The 23,085-nt window shown below is 44.4% G+C and overlaps 1 protein-coding gene across 4 annotated transcripts in view; it reads left to right on the top strand.

Moving 5' to 3' along the window:
• The window catches only part of ACACB (acetyl-CoA carboxylase beta), a 226,043-nt gene that overhangs the window by 181,786 nt on the left and 21,172 nt on the right, over positions 1-23,085 (top strand). For all 4 annotated transcript variants that reach the window (XM_040416600.1, XM_040416598.1, XM_040416599.1 and 1 more), the window contains 9 exons: positions 4,166-4,273; positions 5,744-5,800; positions 9,252-9,293; positions 9,387-9,602; positions 9,867-10,022; positions 12,381-12,584; positions 12,873-13,028; positions 13,612-13,734; positions 18,258-18,527. In XM_040416600.1, the coding sequence (XP_040272534.1) occupies positions 4,166-4,273; positions 5,744-5,800; positions 9,252-9,293; positions 9,387-9,602; positions 9,867-10,022; positions 12,381-12,584; positions 12,873-13,028; positions 13,612-13,734; positions 18,258-18,527 (1,332 nt within the window). The remainder of the gene's footprint in view (positions 1-4,165; positions 4,274-5,743; positions 5,801-9,251; positions 9,294-9,386; positions 9,603-9,866; positions 10,023-12,380; positions 12,585-12,872; positions 13,029-13,611; positions 13,735-18,257; positions 18,528-23,085) is intronic.

Below are 23,085 nucleotides of genomic sequence, written 5' to 3'. Positions count from 1 at the left end.
AGTAGAAACTCCATAAAAGTGACCCCATCTAAGAAACTACACCCCTCAAGGTATTCAAAACAGATTTTACAAACTTTGTTAACCCTTTAGGTGTTCCACAAGATTTAATGGAAAATAGAGATACAATTTCCAAATTTCACTTTTTTGGCAGATTTTTCATTTTAATATTTTTTTTCCATTTACAAAGCAAGGGTTAACAGCCAAACAAAACTCATTATTTATGGCCCTGATTCTGTAGTTTACAGAAACACCCCATATGTGGTCGTAAACCGCTGTACGGGCACACGGCAGGGCGCAGAAGGAAAGGAATGCCATACGGTTTTTGGAAGGCAGATTTTGCTGGACTGGTTTTTTTGACGCCATGTCCCATTTGAAGCCCCCCTGATGCACCCCTAGAGTAGAAACTCCAAAAAAGTGACCCCATTTTAGAAACTACGGGATAGGGTGGCAGTTTTGTTGGTACTAGTTTAGGGTACATATGATTTTTGGTTGCTCTATATTACACTTTTTTGTGCGGCAAGGTAACAAGAAATAGATTTTTTGGCACTTTTTTTTCAGTTTTTGGGCGATTATCTTTGGGGTGCATATGACTTTTTGATCACTTGCTATTACACTTTTTGTGACGTAAGATGACAAAAAATTGCTTTTTTTACACCGTTTTTATTTTTATTTTTTTACGGTGGTCACCTGAGGGGTTAGGTCATGTGATATTTTTATAGAGCCGGTCGATACTGACGCGGCAATACCTAATATGTATACTTTTTTTTATTTTTTTATTTAAGTTTTACACAATGATTTCATTTTTGAAACAAAAAAAAATCATGTTTTAGTGTTTCCATAGTCTAAGAGCCATAGTTTTTTCAGTTTTTGGGCGATTATCTTGGGTAGGGTATGATTTTTGCGGGATGAGATGACGGTTTGATTGGTACTATTTTGGCGTACATGCGACTTTTTTGATCACTTTTATTACCTTTTTTGGGAAGTAAGGTGGGCAAAATTTCAATTTCCTAATAGTTTTTATTTTTTTATTTTTATGGCGTTCACCGTGCGGGGAAAGTAACATGACCGTTTTATAGATCAGGTCGTTACGGACGCGGCGATACCAAACATGTGTAGGGAATTTTATTTTTTTCCTTTTTAATCAGTGATAAATGTGTTTTTTGATTTTTACTTTTTTTTCACTCTTTTTTTTTTTTACTTTTTTTTTGACCCAGACCCACTTGGTTCTTGAAGATCCAGTGGGTCTGATGTCTGTGTAATACAGTACAGTACAATATATATTGTACTGTACTGTATTTTACTTACACTTTGTCTGAACAGATCTCTGCCTTTAGCACAGATCTGTTCAGCACCATGGACAGCAGGATGCCTGAGACGGCGTCCTGTTGCCATGGGAACCTTCCCCGTCTGCTCAGTAGTTGTCAGAACTGCGCAGACGGTGAAGGGTAAGGACGGGGCTGTCTGGGAGCTCTCTCTCTCTCAATCGGGGGGCTGCAAAGGCACAGCAGCCCCCCGATGGGAGAGGGAGGGAGCTCCCTCTTACTGTTAACTTTTTCCATACAGCGGTCCGTACGGACCGCTGTATGGAAAGGGTTAAACGGCTGACATCGCATCATCGATGTCAGCCGTTTATACCAGGGTGCCAGCAATGTGCTGGCACCCTGGTATACCCACTGAACACAAACGATTATTCAAGGGGAGGCAGGTATACCCACTGAACACAAACGATTATTCAAGGGGAGGCCGCACCCTCCACCGCCCACAACTCCCCCCCGCGGGGATCAGAAACTCCAGAAAGCGCAGCAAACCGCAGGTCTGAATTGACCTGCGGTTTTCTGCGATCGCCGATGCGGGGGGTCATTTGACCCCCCGCCCCCCCCTGCATTGTTACGGGAAGCCGGCTGAATGATTTCAGCCGAAATCCCGTTCCGATTAACCCCTGGGGCGCCGGAATACCGATTTCAAGTTATGACGTACCGGTACGTCATGGGTCCTTAAGGACTCGGGACCCATCCGTACCGATACGTCCTAAGTCCTTAAGGGGTTAAAATATCGTATCGCATATCGTTATCGCAATTTTTAGGGCCTTAATCGCAATCGCACAAAATTCCCATATCGTGCAGCCCTAGTTTCCATTAATTTTCCCACGATTGATGTCAGGCTTACTGGCCTATAGTTGCCCGATTCCTCCCTACTACCTTTCTTGTGAATGGGCACAACATTTGCTAATTTCCAATCTTCTGGGACGACTCCTGTTACCAGTGATTGGTTAAATAAATCTGTTAATGGTTTTGCTAGTTCACCGCTGAGCTCTTTAATAGCTTTGGGTGTATCCCATCAGGCCCCTGTGACTTATTTGTATTAATTTTAGACAGCTGACTTACAACCTCTTCCTCTGTAAAGACACGCTTATAGAGGTCGGGAGCCGGCTATGTGATTCTGCAGCCAGCTCCCGCCTCCTGTATATGAATGATTGAGAGACTTATCTTCATTGGTGGCGCAGTGCGCCCCCCCCCCCAAGCCCCCCAGTATTAATCATTGGTGGCGCAGTGCGCCCCCCCCCCCCCCCCCCCAAGCCCCCCAGTATTAATCACCCCCATCCCAATAGTAAAAACATTGGTGGCGCAGTGCAAACCATCTTTCTTGTACAGTTCTTTTCCATTCCAACGAGAGCTAACAAGAGACACAAAGCCAAACCCTTGGTTCAGACACCATTCACCAAGCTATACATTGAATTCCTTAATGCACATCTTCCTGTCATGCTGAAGGTTATGCACAGGCAAAACTGCAGAGAGTGAAACAGTTGATGCAACCTCCCGTATATCATTTCCAAGTGTGTGAAAAGCTTCCTTCACCTTTGAAACCTCATTGCAAGCCAGTACAGTGATGCTTTTTTTTTATTTTATTTTTTGGTGGGGGAGGGGGGGCTTTTTATCTGATACCTATTAGCCCCCTCAGGGGTCTAGAACCAGGGATCTTTTGATCCCTTGTCCTATTCACGCTAATAGAGATCTATTAGGGTGAATGTGATTTTTACTCTGTCCCTGCTGCACTGTGCCTTGTGCACAGCAGGCAATTTACCATGACAGGCTTCTGCAGTGTCCAGGCTGCAATGGGAACCGATCAGAGCCCCCGCATTTCACTGTATGGGCTCCAATCGGAAGGCAGGGGAAGCTGCATCCCTCTGCCCTACCTCACAGGTACCACGATCGGTGTTGTTCGCGGCACCTGAGGGGTTAAATGATGGGCTTCAGCAGGATGGGCTTTCCTGTCATTGCAGTCGGGTGCCTGCTGTATAATACAGCCAGCACCCGCCTCGTATGGATTGGGCTCACAACAGCAGCCTGCTCTATACATTTCTTCAACCACTGTGGCGTATGGGTACATTACGGTAGTTGCAGGGGTTAACAGTATTACGGTACATCTTGGGATCTTTTCTATTTGTCCACCGATTAGCTGCCGGGTCACTTCCCAAGAGAGGAAATGCTGTCATTTACATGCACAATTTTAATTAATTCCTGCTGGAATCACTCAGATTTTCAAAATGATCAAAATTCTTTTAGTTTTTGTAAGTGAAAGCCACATTGTGTTTCTTGGCATTGAAGTAAACAATTAGATTGGAACTTCCCCCTCTGACCTCCGTCTCCTCATTTACTCTGGCTTTAACCCTTCATATCTTATTCTGGTCCTGTTTGAAAGCTGACAATCTAAGCTTTTAAACAAACCCAAGGTTTCAGTGCTAGCTTAGCTACATAGAACAATAGAACTTTTAGAAATCCGGTTGGGAGTGATAACTGCAGGTATTGCAGCTCACACTGGGACACATTTCTAAGGGCTGTAACTTGCCATGTATTGTGGCTAATGTAATCTTGGTCTTTGTCTTGGTCTTGTAGATTGTCGGCTTTAAAACAAGAGCAAAATCATGGCTGTAGGCCAATCAAAGATATAGTCCTCAGAAATGGCTCTTCTGCAGCCACACAGCCCCTGAACGGTGTTCATTCACAACAGTATTATCCTTTTTACGGCCTGTATGAAAACTGTTTGGGATGATCAGAGGGAGGGTTAAAATGTATGACAATGATACACAACACCATTTTTCATTGCTGAATTAAGGATTTGATTATTTTGCAATAATTACATTAAAGCTGTTCTTTTGTGCCCTTAGAACATCTGTGAAGACCCAATCCACATTCTAAATGTGGCTATAAAGTATGCAGATCAAATGGAGGACGAGGAGTTGGTGACAATGTTTAGAACTTTCTCACAGTCAAAGGTGTGCATTGTAATAGTCAAATATAACTTCAAGGATAACGTTTTCACCATGACTGTTGGTTTTTGTTTTGTTTTTTATTTGTTTTTTAGATAAAAAAAAGTTCTTAAAGGGGTTGTGCAAGAATGGTGCGGGGGGAGGGGGGGGAGTGTTTGGCAATGCCCCTCCCCACACACACACACACTTAGCCATACCTCTAAAGCAGGGGTGCACAACCTGCGGCCCGGGGGCCACATATATACCACCCTTGATACCATTCTGTGCGGCCCCCAACCATCTGGTAACAGACATGTATGCCTATGTCTTGTGGCTGCTTACATGTATTTCTGCCATTAGATGGGAGTCCTGGAAGTGTAACTAGACATTAATGGTATATAATGTGTGTTCAATATGCCATAAGTACAATATTTCAGTTGTTAATACACCTTTAAATTTTAATTTCGGCCCTCGTCATTGGTTCATTCTGGCAATGTGGCACCCTACCAGGAAACGTTGTGCACCCCTGCTCTAAAGGGAAGATTACTTACCCGCTTACTGATGGTGGCTCCCCACTCCTTCTCTTGTAGGCGTGGGCTGCTCCACTGGGCTCCCTTATTTGACAAGGATGCAACCAATCACTGGCCGCGGTGGTGACCATTTGTAATGACTTAAATGGAGCCGGCACCGCCGCAGCAAGTGATTGGCTGCAGACTATGTCAAACCAGATGTTTACAGCAAGTGAGCCCAGTGGAGATTCACAGGCCAGAAGAAGAAGGAGCCAGAACTAGAAAGCATGGACGTAATCTTGGCTTTACAGGTGTATATGTATGTGTGTATATATGTGTGTATGTGTGTGTATATGTGTGTGTGTGTGTGTGTGTATATATATATATATATATATATATATATGTATGTATATGTATATATGTGTGTGTATATATATATATATATATATATATATATATATATATAAAATTAGTTTCTGTAGAATGTCATGCTGTTCAAAGGGTTTTTCCATTCTGTAGATATTGATTACCTATACTCAAGATAGTTGATCAAACATCAGGTCGGGCACCAATCAGCTGTTTTCAGCAGCTGCCGGAATAAAAGCAGTAGACGGAGCCAGAAGCAGAGAGCCTTGTTCCCTCTGTTGTGGTGTGGCGTTGTACTGCAGCTCAGCTCTCTTTCACTTGATTTGGAGCGGATTTGCAGTATATTGACTTCTTCCAGCTCCTCCCACTCTTGTTTCTGGTGCTGGCGGCTACTGAAAACAGCTGAGGTGGCACGTGCCCCACCAATCTGATATTGATGCCTTATCCTGAGGATAGCTCAACAATATCTACAGGCTGGAAACCTTTGAAGTACATAAGTCTGTGTTTTCTTTTTAGGAGAATTTAGTTTGCCTGGTGTAATAAGTATAGTATTTGTCTAGTCTAAAATGTATCATTCTCCGTGCTATGTGATATTTGGAGTCTGACTTCTTGGTTTCTGCAGAAAACTATCTTGGTGGACTATGGTCTTCGGAGAATCACCTTCTTGATAGCTCAACAGGTTGGTGAAAACTGTATAATTGCAAATTGCTCTATTACAGGAGGAAGTAAAACTGACTCTAAAGTGCCATCTGCTTGTCTACTAGGTCTCTTAAAGGGAATTGGTCATCAGAAAATTATCTGTTATTTAAATCATGTTTTTATGTTAAACATATTTTTAAATATTTTTTTGTGAAGTTTTTAATTTTTCATATCACTGTACACATTCAAATAAAACCATAAAATCCTGCACTTTTCGCACTGGCCACGAAGCCTAATAATAGGTGCCACTTCTTGGTTTGTACTGATCATTTTACTGCAGTTATCTGCTTATAATTACAGGCAGGTTTAGAATGGCAAATATCACCTCTGTGTATAGATACCACAGGATCCATCATTCACAATATGTGATTGTCAAAGCTCATCTTCTTCCTCCTGACCTCTACACAGAGCATGCAGAGAATACTCTCCCATAGAAGTAAATGAGGTGCCCTGCTGTCCATTGAACCACAGTGGCTGCTGTAGAGCATATCGCTCATTTTCTGGAAATAGAAAAAAATCTGCAATCAGAAAATAAAAACACATTAGGAAAAAGGATATGAGTCGCTATCTGGCTTTTAACTGTCAGGGGAAAAAAAACATTCCCTTTAAGGACACTGGTATTATCGATTCAGACACCCATCTGTTAAGGGCTCTTTCACACTTGCGTTGTTCTGTTCCGGCATAGAGTTCCGTCGTCGGGGCTCTATGCCGGAAGAATCCTGATCAGGATTATCCCCATGCATTCTGAATGGAGAGAAATCCGTTCAGGATGTCTTCAGTTCCGGAACGGAACGTTTTTTGGCCGGAGAAAATAACGCAGCATGCTGCGCTTAATTAATGCCCATTGAAAGGCATTAATCCGGATCCGGCCTTAAGCTAAACGTCGTTTCGGCGCATTACCGGATCCGACGTTTAGCTTTTTCTGAATGGTTACCATGGCTGCAAGGACGCTAAAGTCCTGTTTGCCATGGTAAAGTGTAGTGGGGAGCGGGGGAGCAGTATACTTACCGTCCGTGCGGCTCCCGGGGCGCTTCAGAGTGACGTCAGGGCGTCCCACGCGCATGGATGACGTGATCGCATGGATCACGTCATCCATGCGCATGGGGCGCCCTGACGTCATTCTGGAGTGCCCCGGGAGCCGCACGGACGGTAAGTATACTGCTCCCCCGCTCCCCACTACTACTATGGCAACCAGGACTTTAATAGCGTCCTGGCTGCCATAGTAACACTGAACGCATTTTGAAGACGGATCCGTCTTCAAATGCTTTCAGTTCACTTGCGTTGTTACGGATCCGGCGGGCACTTCCGGCAAATGGAGTACACGCCGGATCCGGACAACACAAGTGTGAAAGAGGCCTAACATATCTGTTTTTGTATTTTGGGCCTCATTTGCACAAAGCAGGGATCGGATTAATCATGTAAGCTATCACTAGAATATAAAAGAGAGTCTGTGTTTCGGTAAGCTAGAGAGAGATGAGCAGATCATCCTGTTTATCCTAGTAGTGACCAGGTTAATAAACTGGCATCAAATCAGTGAATTACTTGGCTCTACAGGAGAGTTACTTACATACCAATTATTGTCTAAAATTGTAATGACTCGTGGTCCTTTTCAACTATCCTGTGGATAGTAAACTTTATATGGCGCCAACATATTCCGTAGAGCTTTACAATCAGAGGTTTCATGTACAACCATAATCATACATTACATAGCAACAAACAATCCAACAATTAGAACAAGAGAAGTGAGGGTCCTGCTCACAAGAGCTTACAATCTACGAGGAGATGGGGTGACACCTAAGATAAAAAGTGCTTGTTTTGTACAGTGGTGCAGCCATCATAACAAAATAGGAGAGGAGATATAAAGCTGCATGAGCCAGTCCCCAGCTGATATTTGTAGTGCTTTTGAGTGCGTGGGGTGTAATGTGGGATATGCATCAGTTTCTGAGGAATAATGTTGGGGGGTGTTGAATGGAGAAGAGTTAGATTAGGGGGTGTGATAGGCCACTCTACAAAGATATGTTTTTAGGGACCTCCTAAGGCTACTTTCACACTGGCGTTTCTGGGTCCGCTTGTGAGATCTGTTTCAGGGCTCTCACAAGCGGCCCAAAACGGATCAGTTTTGCCCCAATGCATTCTGAATGGATAAGGATCCGTTCAGAATGCATCAGTTTGGCTGCGTTTGGTCTCCGTTCCGCTTTTAAGGCGGACACCGCGTTTTGGTGTCCGCCTGACGATGCAGAGCCAAACGGATCCGTCCTGAGTTACAATGTAAGTCAATGGGGACGGATCCGTTTTCACTGACACAATATGGTGCAATTGAAAACGGATCCATCCCCCATTGACTTTCAGTGTAAGTCAAGACTGTTCCGTTTTTGACTTAGACTTTTTTTTTTAAGAATTCTGAATGGATACAAGTGTTTGCATTATCAGTGCGGATCCGTCTGTGCAGATACAAGATTGATCCACACCGAACGCAGGTGTGAAAGTAGCCCAAGTCTACTTTCACACTCGCGTTTTGGCTTTCCGTTTGTAAGATCCAATCAGGGCTCTCACAAGTGGTCCAAAACAGATCAGTTTGCATTGTAATGCATTCTGAATGGAAAAGGATCTGCTCAGAATGCATCAATTTGCCTCCTTTCAGTCTCCATTCCGCTTTGGAGGCGGACACCAAAACGCTGCTTGCATCGTTTTGGTGTCCGTCTGACGAAACTGAGCCAAACGGATCCGTCCTGGCACACAATGTAAGTCAATGGGGATGGCTATGACACAGTCTGGCACAATAGAAAACTGATCCGTCCTCCATTGACATTCACTGATGTTCAAGACGGATCCAGCTTGGCTATGTTAAAGACAATACAGACGGATCCGTTCTGAGCGGATGCAGACGGTTGTACTATCTGAACGGATCCGTCCATGACTGATCCGCACAAAACGCGAGTGTGAAAGTAGCCTAACACTGTAGGAGTTCAGAACTAAGAAACTCTTTGAAGGGGTTGTTTCTCCATTTATTTATGTTATTTTTCATAAAACCTTATTCAATGGTGTAAATACCACCTCGCTTATCTCCTGCCACTCCCTTTCTGATGATTCTGCTTCTGGTTCCCCTTTGAAATGCAGGAAATTACCACTTGGCCATCACTGGCGACCCACCTCCACTTCTTGCATGTTGAGGGGGACAGGAAGCAGAGACTGGCAGGGAACTGTGAATGGTTGGAACGGGAACAGTGGGTGATTAGTAATGTGATATATATAATTTACGCCATGGTTCTCCTTTTAAAAAACCAAACAAACAAAAAACCACTAGACAGTCGAATAACCCCTTGTATGTTCTCACTGTGTCAGTGATCCTCTCAAATGTAAGTTTTATTGTTTGTGCATCCTTGTTTTATTACCAAGTTGATTGATTTTCATTGATTTTTGTTCTCTTGCAGAGAGAGTTTCCGAAGTTCTTCACGTTTAGAGCACGAGATGAGGTTTGCCTATTGTACTACTTATTAGGTTTTGTGTACGTCTTCTGTTTTTTACCTACTTTTAAAATGACATTGGAATTATTTTGCTTTGCTTAGTTTGCTGAAGATCGTATTTACAGACATTTAGAGCCTGCCCTGGCCTTCCAGCTGGAGCTGAATAGAATGAGGAACTTTGACCTGACTGCTGTCCCTTGTGCTAACCAAAAAATGCACCTCTATCTTGGAGCGGCCAAAGTAGCAGCTGGCATAGAGGTTACCGACTACAGATTCTTCGTCCGTACTATTATTCGACATTCTGACCTTGTTACAAAGGTAATGTTTGGTCTCCAATTATTTGTCGCTTACCTGACCTGTTTTATAATGTATTACATATGCTAGAACTGGTCTTTAGATAATCTTATAGTATATTAATCGTTTTTTTTTTTTGGGGGGGGGGGGGGGTAATTTGTTGACATTTCCCTTTTAAGATGTGAAATAAACAGTGGGTAGAATAACTTTATAAATATTAAAAGTAGAGCTTCTCACATAATATCAAAGAGTATTTGTCTTAAAAAAACATATTTTTTTCTTTTTCAGGAAGCCTCTTTTGAGTACTTACAAAACGAAGGTGAACGTCTGCTCCTTGAGGCCATGGACGAACTAGAAGTTGCTTTTAATAATACCAGCGTCCGCACCGACTGTAATCACATTTTTCTTAATTTCGTTCCCACTGTCATCATGGACCCTTCAAAGGCGAGTGATATTTTATAATTACTGTAATGTCTATTATAGAGTCTGCGATGGAGTACTTTGTCACATTTATCAAATCTCAAATTTATCAAATACAGGTTACTTCATGAATTTGGCTTGTTCTTAAAGCTCCTCCAGTTTTCCTACTCCACTATCCTCCTGGAGTGAGATTGCGACTTATTTGCGATAAAAAAAAAAAAGTTACAATGATAAATGTGAAGTGAAACTCATTAACCTAGCTAACCACACCCATTTTTTCACCCACATTACAAAAGTGGAGTGAGTGGTGTAAAAATGTAAGAAGTCGCAAAATTTTGCACAAGTGAGTGTAAAAACTCGCTATATTTTGCGCAATTTGAGTGCAAGCCCTATTTTGCGACTTTTAGCGCAAGAATTCTGGAGTGAAGATATGATAAATCAGGGCCTATATTTTTAATTGCTAGTGAGTAGCGAATCGAAGTCCACGTGCTTTGTGGTAGCGAATCGATTTAACCTGAAATAATGTAAAAAAATAAATACCCAATCCATTTGCTCACGATGGGCCGACCTCTGCCATCTTGCTTGAAAATCTCGGCCGAAATTCCATACGTGATCACGTCATCTCGAGCTGCACGAGATTTCACGCCAGACCTTAAAGCAAGATGAACCACCTACATAGAAAATGCCAGACCGCTGGTACTGAATTAGATCCTTTATTGTAAATCACATTATACGACAAACATAGTTAAAAAGAAACAGTGCAGGAGATAAAAGCAAACATCACTGGAGGAGACCTGCATGAACGGAGTCCCTATCATGAATATATGTACAAAGGACATAGTCATGCATATAGAGAAAATCAGACATGATAAGAAAAGGGACATTTACCCGTGCAAAGAGTCTCCTCCAGGATGGCGCCAACCCCAACGCGCGTTTCGGCGTACCTTCGTCTGGGGTACGCCGAAACGCGCGTTGGGGTTGGCGCCATCCTGGAGGAGACTCTTTGCACGGGTAAATGTCCCTTTTCTTATCATGTCTGATTTTCTCTATATGCATGACTATGTCCTTTGTACATATATTCATGATAGGGACTCCGTTCATGCAGGTCTCCTCCAGTGATGTTTGCTTTTATCTCCTGCACTGTTTCTTTTTAACTATGTTTGTCGTATAATGTGATTTACAATAAAGGATCTAATTCAGTACCAGCGGTCTGGCATTTTCTATGTAGGTGGTTTATTATATTTGTTGCCATAGGCTAGGTTAGCACTTTAATGTGTATTTAATTGATGGTTACGGTATCTATTTCGGTACTTAAAGCAAGATGGCAGCGGCTGGCCCGTCACGGGCAAATGGATCAGGTATTTTTTTGTACACTCTGTTATTAATATCAGATGCCGCGATCATGTATGAATTCTGCATCTGATGGTTACAATGAGTGTGGGGGGCCCAATCGCCGCTCCCTGTCATTGCACCCACTACTTACAAAGAAATGCACTTTGTGAGGAAGTAATTCGTTACCAAGCGGATTTTTTTGTTCAATTCGAGGAAGCATCCGAATCGAATTTTTAAATACTTCGCTGATCTGTAGCTATTATTCCATATTGAAAAAACATTCAGACATTTCAGGAGAGGTAACGGGTCCTCTTCAAATGAATAAATTACATCTTCTGCTGATTTCTTTCCCATAAAACTATATGTTAATCTGCTCGGCTCCTCCTGCTGTCTGAAGATTCCACTGTATTTTCACGGTGAGTGGGTTCCCTTTAAGGCTAGTTTCACACCAGCACTAGAGACATCCGGCAGAGAACAGCCTGCCAGAATTCTCTGGATAGTGCCGCCTGCCCGCTGACCCTGTTGACTATAATGAGAACCGGCAGAAATCCAGCCACTCCCTATTATATATGTTGAGATTCAACCGGACAAAAGTTGCTGCACGCAACAATTCCCATTATAGGTCTGGCAGACAGCCGGCACTCTCCGACTAGGATGGATCCATTGAACTCCGGCAGGCTGTTCTGTGTCGGAACAGCCTGCCAGGTGTCTCCTAATACTGGTGTGTAAGTAGCCTAAGTGTATGGCCAGCACTGCTGCAGAAATATTTACTATGTGAATTTCCCAAGGACTGAGTCATTGCATTTAGACAAATGCCCCATTTTTGAATAAGAAAAGTAAATGTAATTTACTACTACATTTAACTGCATTGTCCTTAAATTTAAAAATGTTACAGATATTCAACTTTAAATTAAAATGTACCCATCTGGCTTTGCATTTTGACGAAAGCTTGTATTATAGATAGTCTTGTATGCGCAGAAAACATGCAATCTCTATGTGACTGATTTTAAGCTATACCTGACTGCTTTGTCGTCTTCTGTCGTTCATTAGATTGAGGAGTCAGTCCGCTCCATGGTCATGAGATACGGAAGCCGTTTATGGAAGCTCCGAGTACTTCAAGCTGAAGTGAAGATTAACATCAGATTAACTCCTACAGGCAAAGCCATCCCCATCCGTCTCTTTCTAACTGATGAGTCTGGCTACTATTTGGACATCAGCCTTTATAAAGAGGTGACCGAGCCCAGCACTGGACAGGTGAGTAGCCTTTTCATAACATGGGGCAGACCTTTCTGTTCTAAAGCCATGGTTAAGTAGCTGCTGCCATGATCATCATACACAAACTGTTCAGCCAAAGCATACATATGTATGTGGACTAAATCCCATTTACTGGGGACATGTGATTGGATGCACTTTATATTTGACAATTGACAAATCATTCTGATTTTTTTCTTTTTTGAAGATTTCTGATGTCGTTTTCTTTTTATGCGTTTAAAACATGACATCAGGTAAATTTTTATTAACTCATTTTTTTTTCTGTCACAGATCATGTTTCATTCATATGGTGATAAGCATGGACATATGCACGGGATGCTGATCAACACTCCCTATGTGACCAAGGACCTTTTACAGTCTAAGAGATTCCAAGCTCAATCACTAGGAACAACATATGTCTATGATTTCCCTGAGATGTTCAGACAGGTAAGAATTTGGCTACATTATAGGAGAGAAAGCGGTGTTATTGATCATATCAGAAATCTGTCAAAGATCCTGGTAGAATGAGTAAGACTACTTTAACATTAGTGTTTTCAATTCTGCTATTGAGATCCGCCATAGGATCTCAATAGCGGAAGAAAACGCTTCAGTTTTGTCCCCATTCATTGTCAATGGGGACAAAACTGAACTCAACGAAATGAAATGCACCAAAGTGCATTCTGTTCTGTTTGCTTGCGCTCCCATTGCGGACAGAATAACGCTCAAAGCAGCTTTTTTCTGTCCGCGATGTGGTGCGGAGCAAAACGTATCCGTCATGACACACAATGTAAGTCAATGGGGTTGGATCCGTTTTCTCTGACACATCATGGCTATAGAAGACATAATACAACCGGATCCGTTCTTGACAGATGCATGCTGTTGTATTATGGTAACGGAAGCGTTTTTGCAGATCCATGACGCATCCGCAAAAAACGCTAATGTGAAAGTAGCCTAACTTGTGGCTTTTGTTTTGCAACTTTCTACTTGTTACTAGCAATAGTATAGTAAGTTTTGTGTTGATTTCTTGCAGGCTTTGTTGAAACAGTGGGGACCAGGAGAACCCCAAGCCTCAGATATTCTCACCTACACGGAATTGGTTCTTGACAGCCATGACGAGTTGGTTCAGCTGAACAGATTACCTGGTGGAAATGAGGTAGTTATAAAAGTGTTACTTGTTTTGTTATTAATCCATTTGAAAGAGACAGTTTAAGAATCCGGCCGCACACATTAGATAGCTGTTGGACAAATTTCCCAGCTTCTACCCAAAAATGTGCATACTTGGCTCAGGTGATGCGAGGAGAATAATCTGTTCTAAACACCTCTAGGAGCACCAAATGCATAAAGGATTAGACAACATCTTGTCTGGGGAATGTCAGAATGCCCGTCAATATCAATTAGTTCTGCTAGATTGAATTTAATGTCAGGCCACTTTCAGGATACTGCTGCTCTAGGACAGTCCCCTCGTAAACTCGCATTAATTACTAAATGGGTTACAAAACTACAGTTTCTTGTCCGTGTCATTGACGGACACAGGAAACACCTTGAGTATAGCTGCTGTCACTAGGAGGCGGACACTGAGCAAAAACTATTACCTTTTCCCAGTGTCCGCCTGTGTCTGCTTAGTGGCGGCAGTTATACCCAAGGTCTTTGCTGTGTCCCCCAATGAACGAGGCAAGAAAGGGATTTTACAGTGAGTAACAAAAATCCAATTTTTATGCCTCATAGAACTGGAACACTCATCTTTATTTTCAGCAGGATTGCATCCGATATTTTAATCCCTTAAGGACACATGGCATACCGGTACGTCATGTGTTGTTCCGATCATCGCCGCCCGGCGGGCGTGTCAATTCAGACCTGCGGTTTGTGGCTTTTACCTGGTGCGGCGGTGGTGCCATCGGGTCCCCGTGGGGCTGTGGGGGGGCCCCGATGGCATGGAAGGCAGCGCGATGCCTTCATGAGGCATCTGCGCTGCCTTCCGGTGAAGAGCCTGTGAGATCCAGCCCCCTGGATCTCACAGGCCCCGGAAGCTGTATGAGTAATACACACAGTATTACTCATACAGCCAATGCATTCCAATACAGAAGTATTGGAATGCATTGTAAATGAATATACCCCCAAAAGTTAAAGTCCCAAAGTGGGACAAAAAAAAAAGTTGCCCACCAAAATAGTACCAATCTAACCGTCACCTCATCCCGCAAAAAATGAGCCCCTACCTGAGACAATCGCCCAAAAAAAAAAAAAAAAAAACTATGGCTCAGAATATGGAGACACTAAAACATCATTTTTTTGGTTTGAAAAAAAGCTGTTATTGTGTAAAACGTACATAAATAAAATAAAAAGTATACATATTTGGTATCGCCGCGTTCGTACTGTCACCCTATCCCGTAGTTCAGGGATGGCCAACCTGAGGCTCTTCAGCGGTTGCAAAACTACAACTCCCAGCATGCTCAGACTGCCTACAGCTATCAGCCTACAGCAGGGCATGGTGGGAGTTGTAGTTTTACAACAGCTGGAGAGCCGCAGGTTGGCCATGCCTGCCGTAGTTTCTAAAATGGGGCCACTTTTTTGGAGTTTCTACTCTAGGGGTGCATCAGGGGGGCTTCAAATGGGACATGGTGTTAAAAAAAAACAGTCCAGCAAAATCTGCCTTCCAAAAACCGTGTGGCATTCCTTTCCTTCTGCGCCCTGCCGTGTGCCCGTACAGCTGTTTACGACCACATATGGGGTGTTTCTGTAAACTACAGAATCAGGGCCATAAATATTGAGTTTGGTTTGGCTGTTAACCCTTGCTTTGTAACCGGAAAAAAAAATTATTAAAATGGAAAATCTTCCAAAAAAGTGAAATTTTGAAAATGTATCTCTATTTTCCATTAATTCTTGTGGAACACCTAAAGGGTTAACAAAGTTTGTAAAATCAGTTTTGAATACCTTGAGGGGTGTAGTTTATAGAATGGGGTCATTTTTGGGTGGTTTCTATTATGTAAGCCTCGCAAAGTCACTTCAGACCTGAACTGGTCCCTACAAAATTGGGTTTTTGAAAATTTCTGAAAAATTTCAAGATTTGCTTCTAAACTTCTAAGCCTTGTAACATCCCCAAAAAATAAAATATCATTCCCAAAATGATCCAAACATGAAGTAGACATATGGGGAATGTAAAGTAATAACTATTTTTGGAGGTATTACTATGTATTATAGAAGTAGAGAAATTGAAACTTGGAAATTTGCAATTTTTTACTTCATTTTTGGTAAATTTGATAATTTTTTTATAAATAAAAATGTTTTTTTTTTACTTCATTTTACCAGTGTCATGAAGTACAATATGTGATGGAAAAACAATCTTAGATTGGCCTGGATAAGTCAAAGCATTTTAAAGTTATCACCACTTAAAATGACACTGGTCAGATTTGCGAAAAATGGCCTGGTCCTTAACGTGAAATAGGGCTGAGTCCTTAAGGGGTTAATGGACAGAATTACAGTATTTCCCCCCTGTATTTCCAGTGCCAGACCCCCTGTCTGCTTCATAATGACTCGTGTTCCCTCTGTAGATGTATAGACTACTGTGCTGCGTATATTAATTTGCCTCCTACTGCCCTGTTTGCATACACCCGAACTGAGGTTTCAACTTGCCTTCCTACCCAGTGAGAGTTCTAGCCCAGGGGTAGTGATGCTAGATGATCTCTGCGTGGTATCCTGAAGTCGAGGCAGGCTTGGGGGCACATTCCTCAGAAGCCACTTAGATTGTGATCACTTAGCTACCCCGGTGACGTTACCACTTGCTTGAAGATTCGGGAAGACCTACACTACAATCTAAAGCACCTCATTTCTGGAGCTTGTTACAGGCCAGGGCAACTCCGTGATCATGATCTAAACGTCTTCTGAATACAGTACCTCAAGTCTTCCCGGACTTGAGGATACGATCACCCACGCAGAGACCCTCTAGCTTTGCAACCCCCTGGGCTACAACTTTCAGCCAGGTAGACAGGCACATTGATACATGCGAACAGGGCAGTAGGAGGCCAACTAATACACGCTGCACAGTAGTCTATCCGTCTACAGAGATAACGTGAGTTATTATTTCGCACTGCAGTGTTATACTGTGCTTTAGAAGACAGCACTTGATTTGCAGAACCGGAACATACGGTAAGTATTTTATTCATCATTTGTACTGTTTGCATGTGACGAATACCACGCCTCGTGCCCGCTTGACGTCACCTATGTCGAGCTCACGAGACGCAGTATGGTCACTTGTTACCAACGCGTGACGTTACGCCCTCCAGAGAAGCAGCTAAGGTCAGCTTGGTACAGTTTACACAGACACCCCCTGTCCACGCGGGCACAGAGAGGCAACAAACTGAGAGAGCCTTTTCACTGCCCCAGTGAAAACAGCGCTGTCTCAGCCCGGGAAATCTGCCACCAGCTTCTCGTTTGATAGAAGCCCGGTCCGCTAATGGGATTATATAGGGTAAGAAACCAATCCGCAGTAGCTTATAACTAGGCCGAAACATGGACGTGGGGATTCGTGATCGAGATACAAGATAGCACAAGATTAAATTATATATTTAATCGCCTTAAGGGCACACCAGATATAACACAATATACACAGAGAGTATATACAGTGGTCTGATGTTACAGATACAGGTTATATGGGTACAACAGGGTTAAGCAGAGCAAAATTCAGTTACCGGATAGATGAAAGTTCCTTTGGGTTATGAGGTGGAATAGTCCTTGGCTGCAGTCACGTGGGGGCAGTGAGGTCAGCTGGTTCCTGGTCTCTCCAAACACATTGGCACAATGTGACCCCCTTCAGAAAAGACACGGCCCGCTGGCTTGCATGGGCTTATGACCTCAACGACCCCTCTCTAGTAGCCATAGCCTGTAATATTATTACGCTCCAGAAATACATCCAGGCCCCTCTTGAATTCCTTTATTGTACTCACCATCACCACCTCCTCAGGCAGAGAGTTCCATAGTCTCACTGCTCTTACCGTAAAGAATCCTCTTCTATGTTTGTGTACAAACCTTCTTCCTCCAGACGCAGAGGATGTCCCCTCGTCACAGTCCTGGGGATAAATAGATGATGGGAGAGATCTCTGTACTGACCCCTGATATATTTATACATATTAATTAGATCTCCCCTCAGTCGTCTTTTTTCTAAAGTGAATAACCCTAATTTTGATAATCTTTCAAGGTACTGTAGTTGCCCCATTCCAGTTATTAGTTTAGTTCCCTCCTCTGGACCTTCTCCAGCTCTGCTATGTCTGCCTTGTTTACAGGAGCCCAGAACTGTACACAGTACTCAATGTGTGGTCTGACTAGCAATTTGTAAAGTGGTCGGAATATGTTCTTATCACGGGCATCTATGCCCCTTCTGATGCAACCCATTATCTTATTGGCCTTGGCAGCAGCTGCCTGACACTGGTTTTTGCAGCTTAGTTTGCTGTTTATTAAAATTCCTAGATCCTTTTCCATGTCAGTGTTACCGAGTGTTTTATCATTTAGTATGTACGGGTGACTTGCATTATTCCTTCCCATGTGCATAACTTTACATTTGTCAGTGTTATAAACCTCATCTAATGAATGAAGTACAGGCACTGAGAATCAATAAAGAGTAGTAGTATTACTGTGTTGTAGCACTGTATGAAGTATTCTCTTTATTTTTCTCCCTTTCTGTGTTAGGTCGGAATGGTTGCTTTCAAGATGAAGATTAAAACTCCTGAGTATCCAAATGGACGTGAGATCATTGTAATCTGCAATGATATCACCTACAAGATTGGTTCCTTTGGCCCACAGGAAGATATGCTTTTTCTGCGGGCTTCAGAGCTTTCAAGGAAAGAAGGGATTCCTAGAATTTATATTGCAGCTAACAGTGGGGCCCGAATAGGACTGGCAGAGGAAGTCAGACACATGTTTCATGTAGCTTGGAATGATCCCTCTGACCCTTACAAAGTAAGTTTAAAGGGAATTTATAGTGTTCTGTCTACACCACCCTAATTGACCTGAGGAGTGTGTTAATTTATACGTTGAATCTGGACTGCATCCGTTTTCTTAATAATTGGTACATGTATTGATTTCACTTACTGTCACTGAATTTGTGTTTCATCCAGTTTGAGGTAAAGCATGAATTACTTTTCAGTCCTCTAGAAAGTGGCTAAAGGGAATGTGTCATCAGAAAATGACCTATTGTTTAAATAACATTTTTGTGTAAAACATACCGTATTTTTCGGACTATAAGACGCACTCCAAAGACATACTGATGGGGAACTAAGGTTTTGAGCTCCTTTGGGGACAGCTTGATCTAATGTCTGTAAAGTGCTGTGGAATAAAACAGCGCTATAGAAGTGCAAAGAATAAATACCTAGAATTTGGAGGAGGAAACCTCAACCTCAGATCAGTACCCTATCAGACTCAGATCAGACCTCAGATCAGACATTACACTAGATGACACAAGGGGCTTACAGGGCTTGCCAAGCAAGAGACTGGGGAGGACTTATCTGAGAGGAAGGCAGAGTGACCTGGGCACTTGCGAGCCCTCATATGACTAAAACAGCGTTTGTTGCTGCTGGTCAATGTCAGAACAAAGGTACCATTTGACTACAGTACATATATGCTACAGCGCTATGTAAGCAGTGTATAAGGTGAAATTGTGGTGACAGACTCCCCTCTCTAAATAAACTTAACCCGTTTGCTTCGGACGGTGCTGCCACTCACTGCTCTCTGGTCTTCTTCCAGCCTGCGCTGCACTGTGACATGATGTTGCATGGCATCAGGTCATAGTGTGCTTCTACATACACTTTGTTTTTACGCTTTACACTGTCAGGACACAGTGCAGAGTGGAGCCCGGAAGCAGACAAGGGAGGGTGAGTAGAGCCAGCAAAGCATTTCTTTCACCAATCCATGCGGCTCCCGCATGCTGATGACCACTTCTATAATGGAAGCAGTCATTAGCATTCAGACTATAAGACACACTGCCAGTTTTCCCTCACTTTTGGGGGAAAAAGGCCATCTTATAGTCTGAAAAATACGGTATATTTGTTAGAATTTATTTTATTTAATTTTTTCCAAGTCACTATCTATATTTAAAAACAATGTATAAAATCCTGCAATTTTTTTTTACATTGGCCACTAGGTGAAAACTGAAGGATTTTATTTTTTTAACAATAGATAATGACATGGAATAAACAATAAAAAAAATCACCAAAAATTCTTAATAAATATGTTTAACATAAAAACGTGATTTAAAGGGAATCTGTCACTAGCATATTAGCATTTTTTTTTTAAATGAATACATGTGTAATAAAGTACCTTATTTCCATATGTCTTGTTCTTTCTCGCCCAATTCCTTGGGGGACACAGGAAACCTTGGGTATAGCTCAGCTCCCTAGGAGGCGTGACACTAAGTGAAAGACTGTTAAGCCCCTCCTCCAGCAGCTATACCCTCAGCCTGGAGAGAGAGACTACCAGTTTTTTGCTTAGTGTCAAGGAGGCAAGACACTCTCTGCACTGCAGAGCTGTCTTTGCAAAATATTTTATTTTTTATTTTTTCTCTTTTATATTATTTTCAATTTTTGCTTTTTGTCCAACAGGGACAACAGAGTCGCAATAGACCTCTCTGTTTTCCCAGGGTTGAGCTGCGCCAGTGCCGGTTATCCGCACTGCTGCCTCCCCCACAGAAGAAAAGGAGGACCAGGGCAGCCCAGCTCCCCTGCATCCCGCCAGCACAAGGGTCGCCCGCCTGCAAGCCCCTCTCCAGCCTCCTGCCACTTCGGTGCCAGTGGCTGAAGGGGCGTCCCTGCTGGATGGACAGAGGGTGAAAACGTCGAATGGTGAGATGGCTGTTCCAGCCGTTCCTACCCCCCCCCCCCCTGTTAGGGCTCTGACTTCTGCTGTCCCCTCCGCCTGGCCTTCATTGTCACGATTACAAGACGCCCGGTCGGCTTCCCCCCTTTGTGTGTGGGGCAGAGCTGAGCAGTGCTCGCTGGACGGGTAGCAGGGGGAGGGTTACAGCGCGAGTTACCTCAGGGCGGCGGATTTGATGCGGCGGCCAGTGCTGCCGCTGTGTTCAGCTGCGGCTGACACTTCTTGTCCGGCTACCGGTGTGTCGTTCGCCTCCGTTTATGAAGGAGGCGGACGGGGGGCAATATTCTGCGGGACTTCGGCGGTATATTTTTGAATCGCGCGCGCGAAAGTTTCAGCGGGGGGCGGAGCTTCGTTCCGCTTCTCCTGTGCATGTTAGGCTTCAGTCGGGGGGCGGACGTCTTTTCTTCCCTCTCCTCGCTAGCCCCGCCTCCTCTTCGTGCCTGCCTGCTCTCAGGACGGATCGCTACCTCAGGTGTTGCTGCTGCTGTTGCCGTCTGCTCCCACTGTGACCTGGTAGGACTGTTGACCCCTTCTAGCACTGCAGCCCCTGGCCTGGACGCTTTTATATTACTTCCAGCCAACATGTCTGACCCCTCAGTGCCTGCTGGACCTTGGTATCATACCTGCACCGCATGTAAGGCGCCCCTTCCTCAAGGGCAGCCTGATCCGCATTGCTCGGCTTGCCAAGCCCCATTACAGGGTCCGCCATCTGTTGTGTCACCCCCTGGCCTCTTGGATCCCCCTGACTGGGCTAGATCCCTTTCCCAGGCTGTGGTCAGTCTCACTAGCGTTGTGGGCCGCCTTGCAGATGCATTGCCCTTATCGCAGCCGGATAATTCCCCTGCTGGGCCCTCCGGGTCCGCTATCTTAGCTGACCCGTCTGAGTCCCTCTCTCCAGGCGATACCTCCAGAGCCCGTCAACCCCACAAGCGGTCCAGGGCGAAGCGCCTATCATCCTCGGATGCTTCAGTATCACCCCCAAGGGTGCGCTCTCAGTCGGGCCCTTCCTCTTTACAGGATATGCCCTCTGAAGGGGAACTAGTTGATTCAGATTGGGATATGGACTCGGCCTTGCCTTCAAAACTGGCTTCTGCCGTGGGCCATCTTATTAACAATATTCGTGATACCTTTAAGATTCACGATGATCCTCCTAATTCTGAAAAAAACTGTGTTTCCTTTTTTCGCCAAAAACAGGCGTCTGCGGTTTTTCCCCTCCACGCTGACTTCTCGTCGGTGGTTTCTAAGGCCTGGGCCCGTCCTGATGCCCGTTTTACCCCGCCTAAGAAGTTGGATATCTGTTATCCTTTCCCGGCGGATTGCATTACAAACTGGGCGTCACCACCTAAAGTCGACTCCCCTGTGGCCCGTTTGGCCAAAAGCACGGCTATTCCCGTAGCAGATGGCTCCTCCTTACAATCCACTGAGGATCGCCGTATAGAGGCCATTACCAAAGGTATCTTTGCAGCCTCCGGTTCTGCCCTCAGGCCGTTCTTCGCTTCCGCTTGGGCTGGAAAAGAGGTTTCAGAGTGGGCGTCTCAGCTGGATCAGGAGCTTGAGTCCGACGTCCCTATTCAGGACCTCCGTGCTCTAGCCCAACTTATCGTTCAAGCCGGCAAATTTGTCTGTGAGGCATCCCTTGATGCGGGGGCTCTCATAGCCCGTTCGTCTGCCCTGGCCGTTTCGGCTAGGAGGGGGCTTTGGTTAAAGGTTTGGACGGCGGACTCCACGTCAAAGCGGTCTCTTACTGGCCTTCCCTTCACTGGTTCTCGATTGTTCGGGACCCGCTTGGATGAAATCATCTCCGAAGCCACGGGGGGGAAGAGTACGCATCTTCCCCAATCTAGGACTAGGAGCACCACTCGAGGCCGTCTCACCTTTTCTCGCTTCAGGTCTTCCCGCAGGGCTCCCGCACCTCGCACCACTTCAGGTCCATCCCCTAACCCTGTCCAAGACAGACGTAAGAAACCTTTTTTTCGGACCCAGCCCTCCTGGCGCAAGTCACAGCCTGCTCGCCCTCCCGCGACCAAGCAGAACCCTACCTGAAGGTGGGGGGACGACTCCTCCTGTTCAGGGACTTCTGGCAGGCGCACGTCTCCGACGCCTGGGCTCTCGAGGTTGTGTCTTCCGGGTACAAACTCGAGTTTGCGTCCCTCCCCCCAGTTCGGTTCTTTCGCTCCCGGGATCCCCAAGGGGCGGCCGATTTCTTTACTGCCACTCGCACCCTTCTGGACAAAGGGGTCATCGCTCCGGTTCCTATGGAAGAAAGATTCGAGGGGTTCTATTCGAACCTTTTTGTGGTCCCCAAAAAAGAAGGCTCGGTTCGTCCCATTTTGGATCTAAAACGGTTAAACCGTTTCCTTCGTCTTCAGCGATTCCGGATAGAGTCTCTCAGGTCGGTGGTGGCCTCTCTGGAAAAAGGGGAGTTCCTGGCCTCTATCGACATCCAGGACGCCTACCTTCATATTCCGATCGCTCGGTGTCATCAGTGCTTTCTGCGCTTTGCAGTGGGGTCCGACCACTACCAGTTCGTTGCTCTCCCCTTCGGGCTGGCGACGGCCCCTTGCGTTTTCACAAAGGTCCTTGCCCCTGTCCTCGCCTTACTTCGTTCCAGGGGAGTTTTTCTTCTTCCTTATTTGGACGATCTCCT

This window comes from Bufo bufo, chromosome 2 (assembly GCF_905171765.1).
Source record: "Bufo bufo chromosome 2, aBufBuf1.1, whole genome shotgun sequence".
Classification (NCBI taxonomy): domain Eukaryota; kingdom Metazoa; phylum Chordata; class Amphibia; order Anura; family Bufonidae; genus Bufo; species Bufo bufo.
Note: the sequence above shows the minus strand (reverse complement) of the source record. Positions and strands in the feature narration are given on the sequence as shown.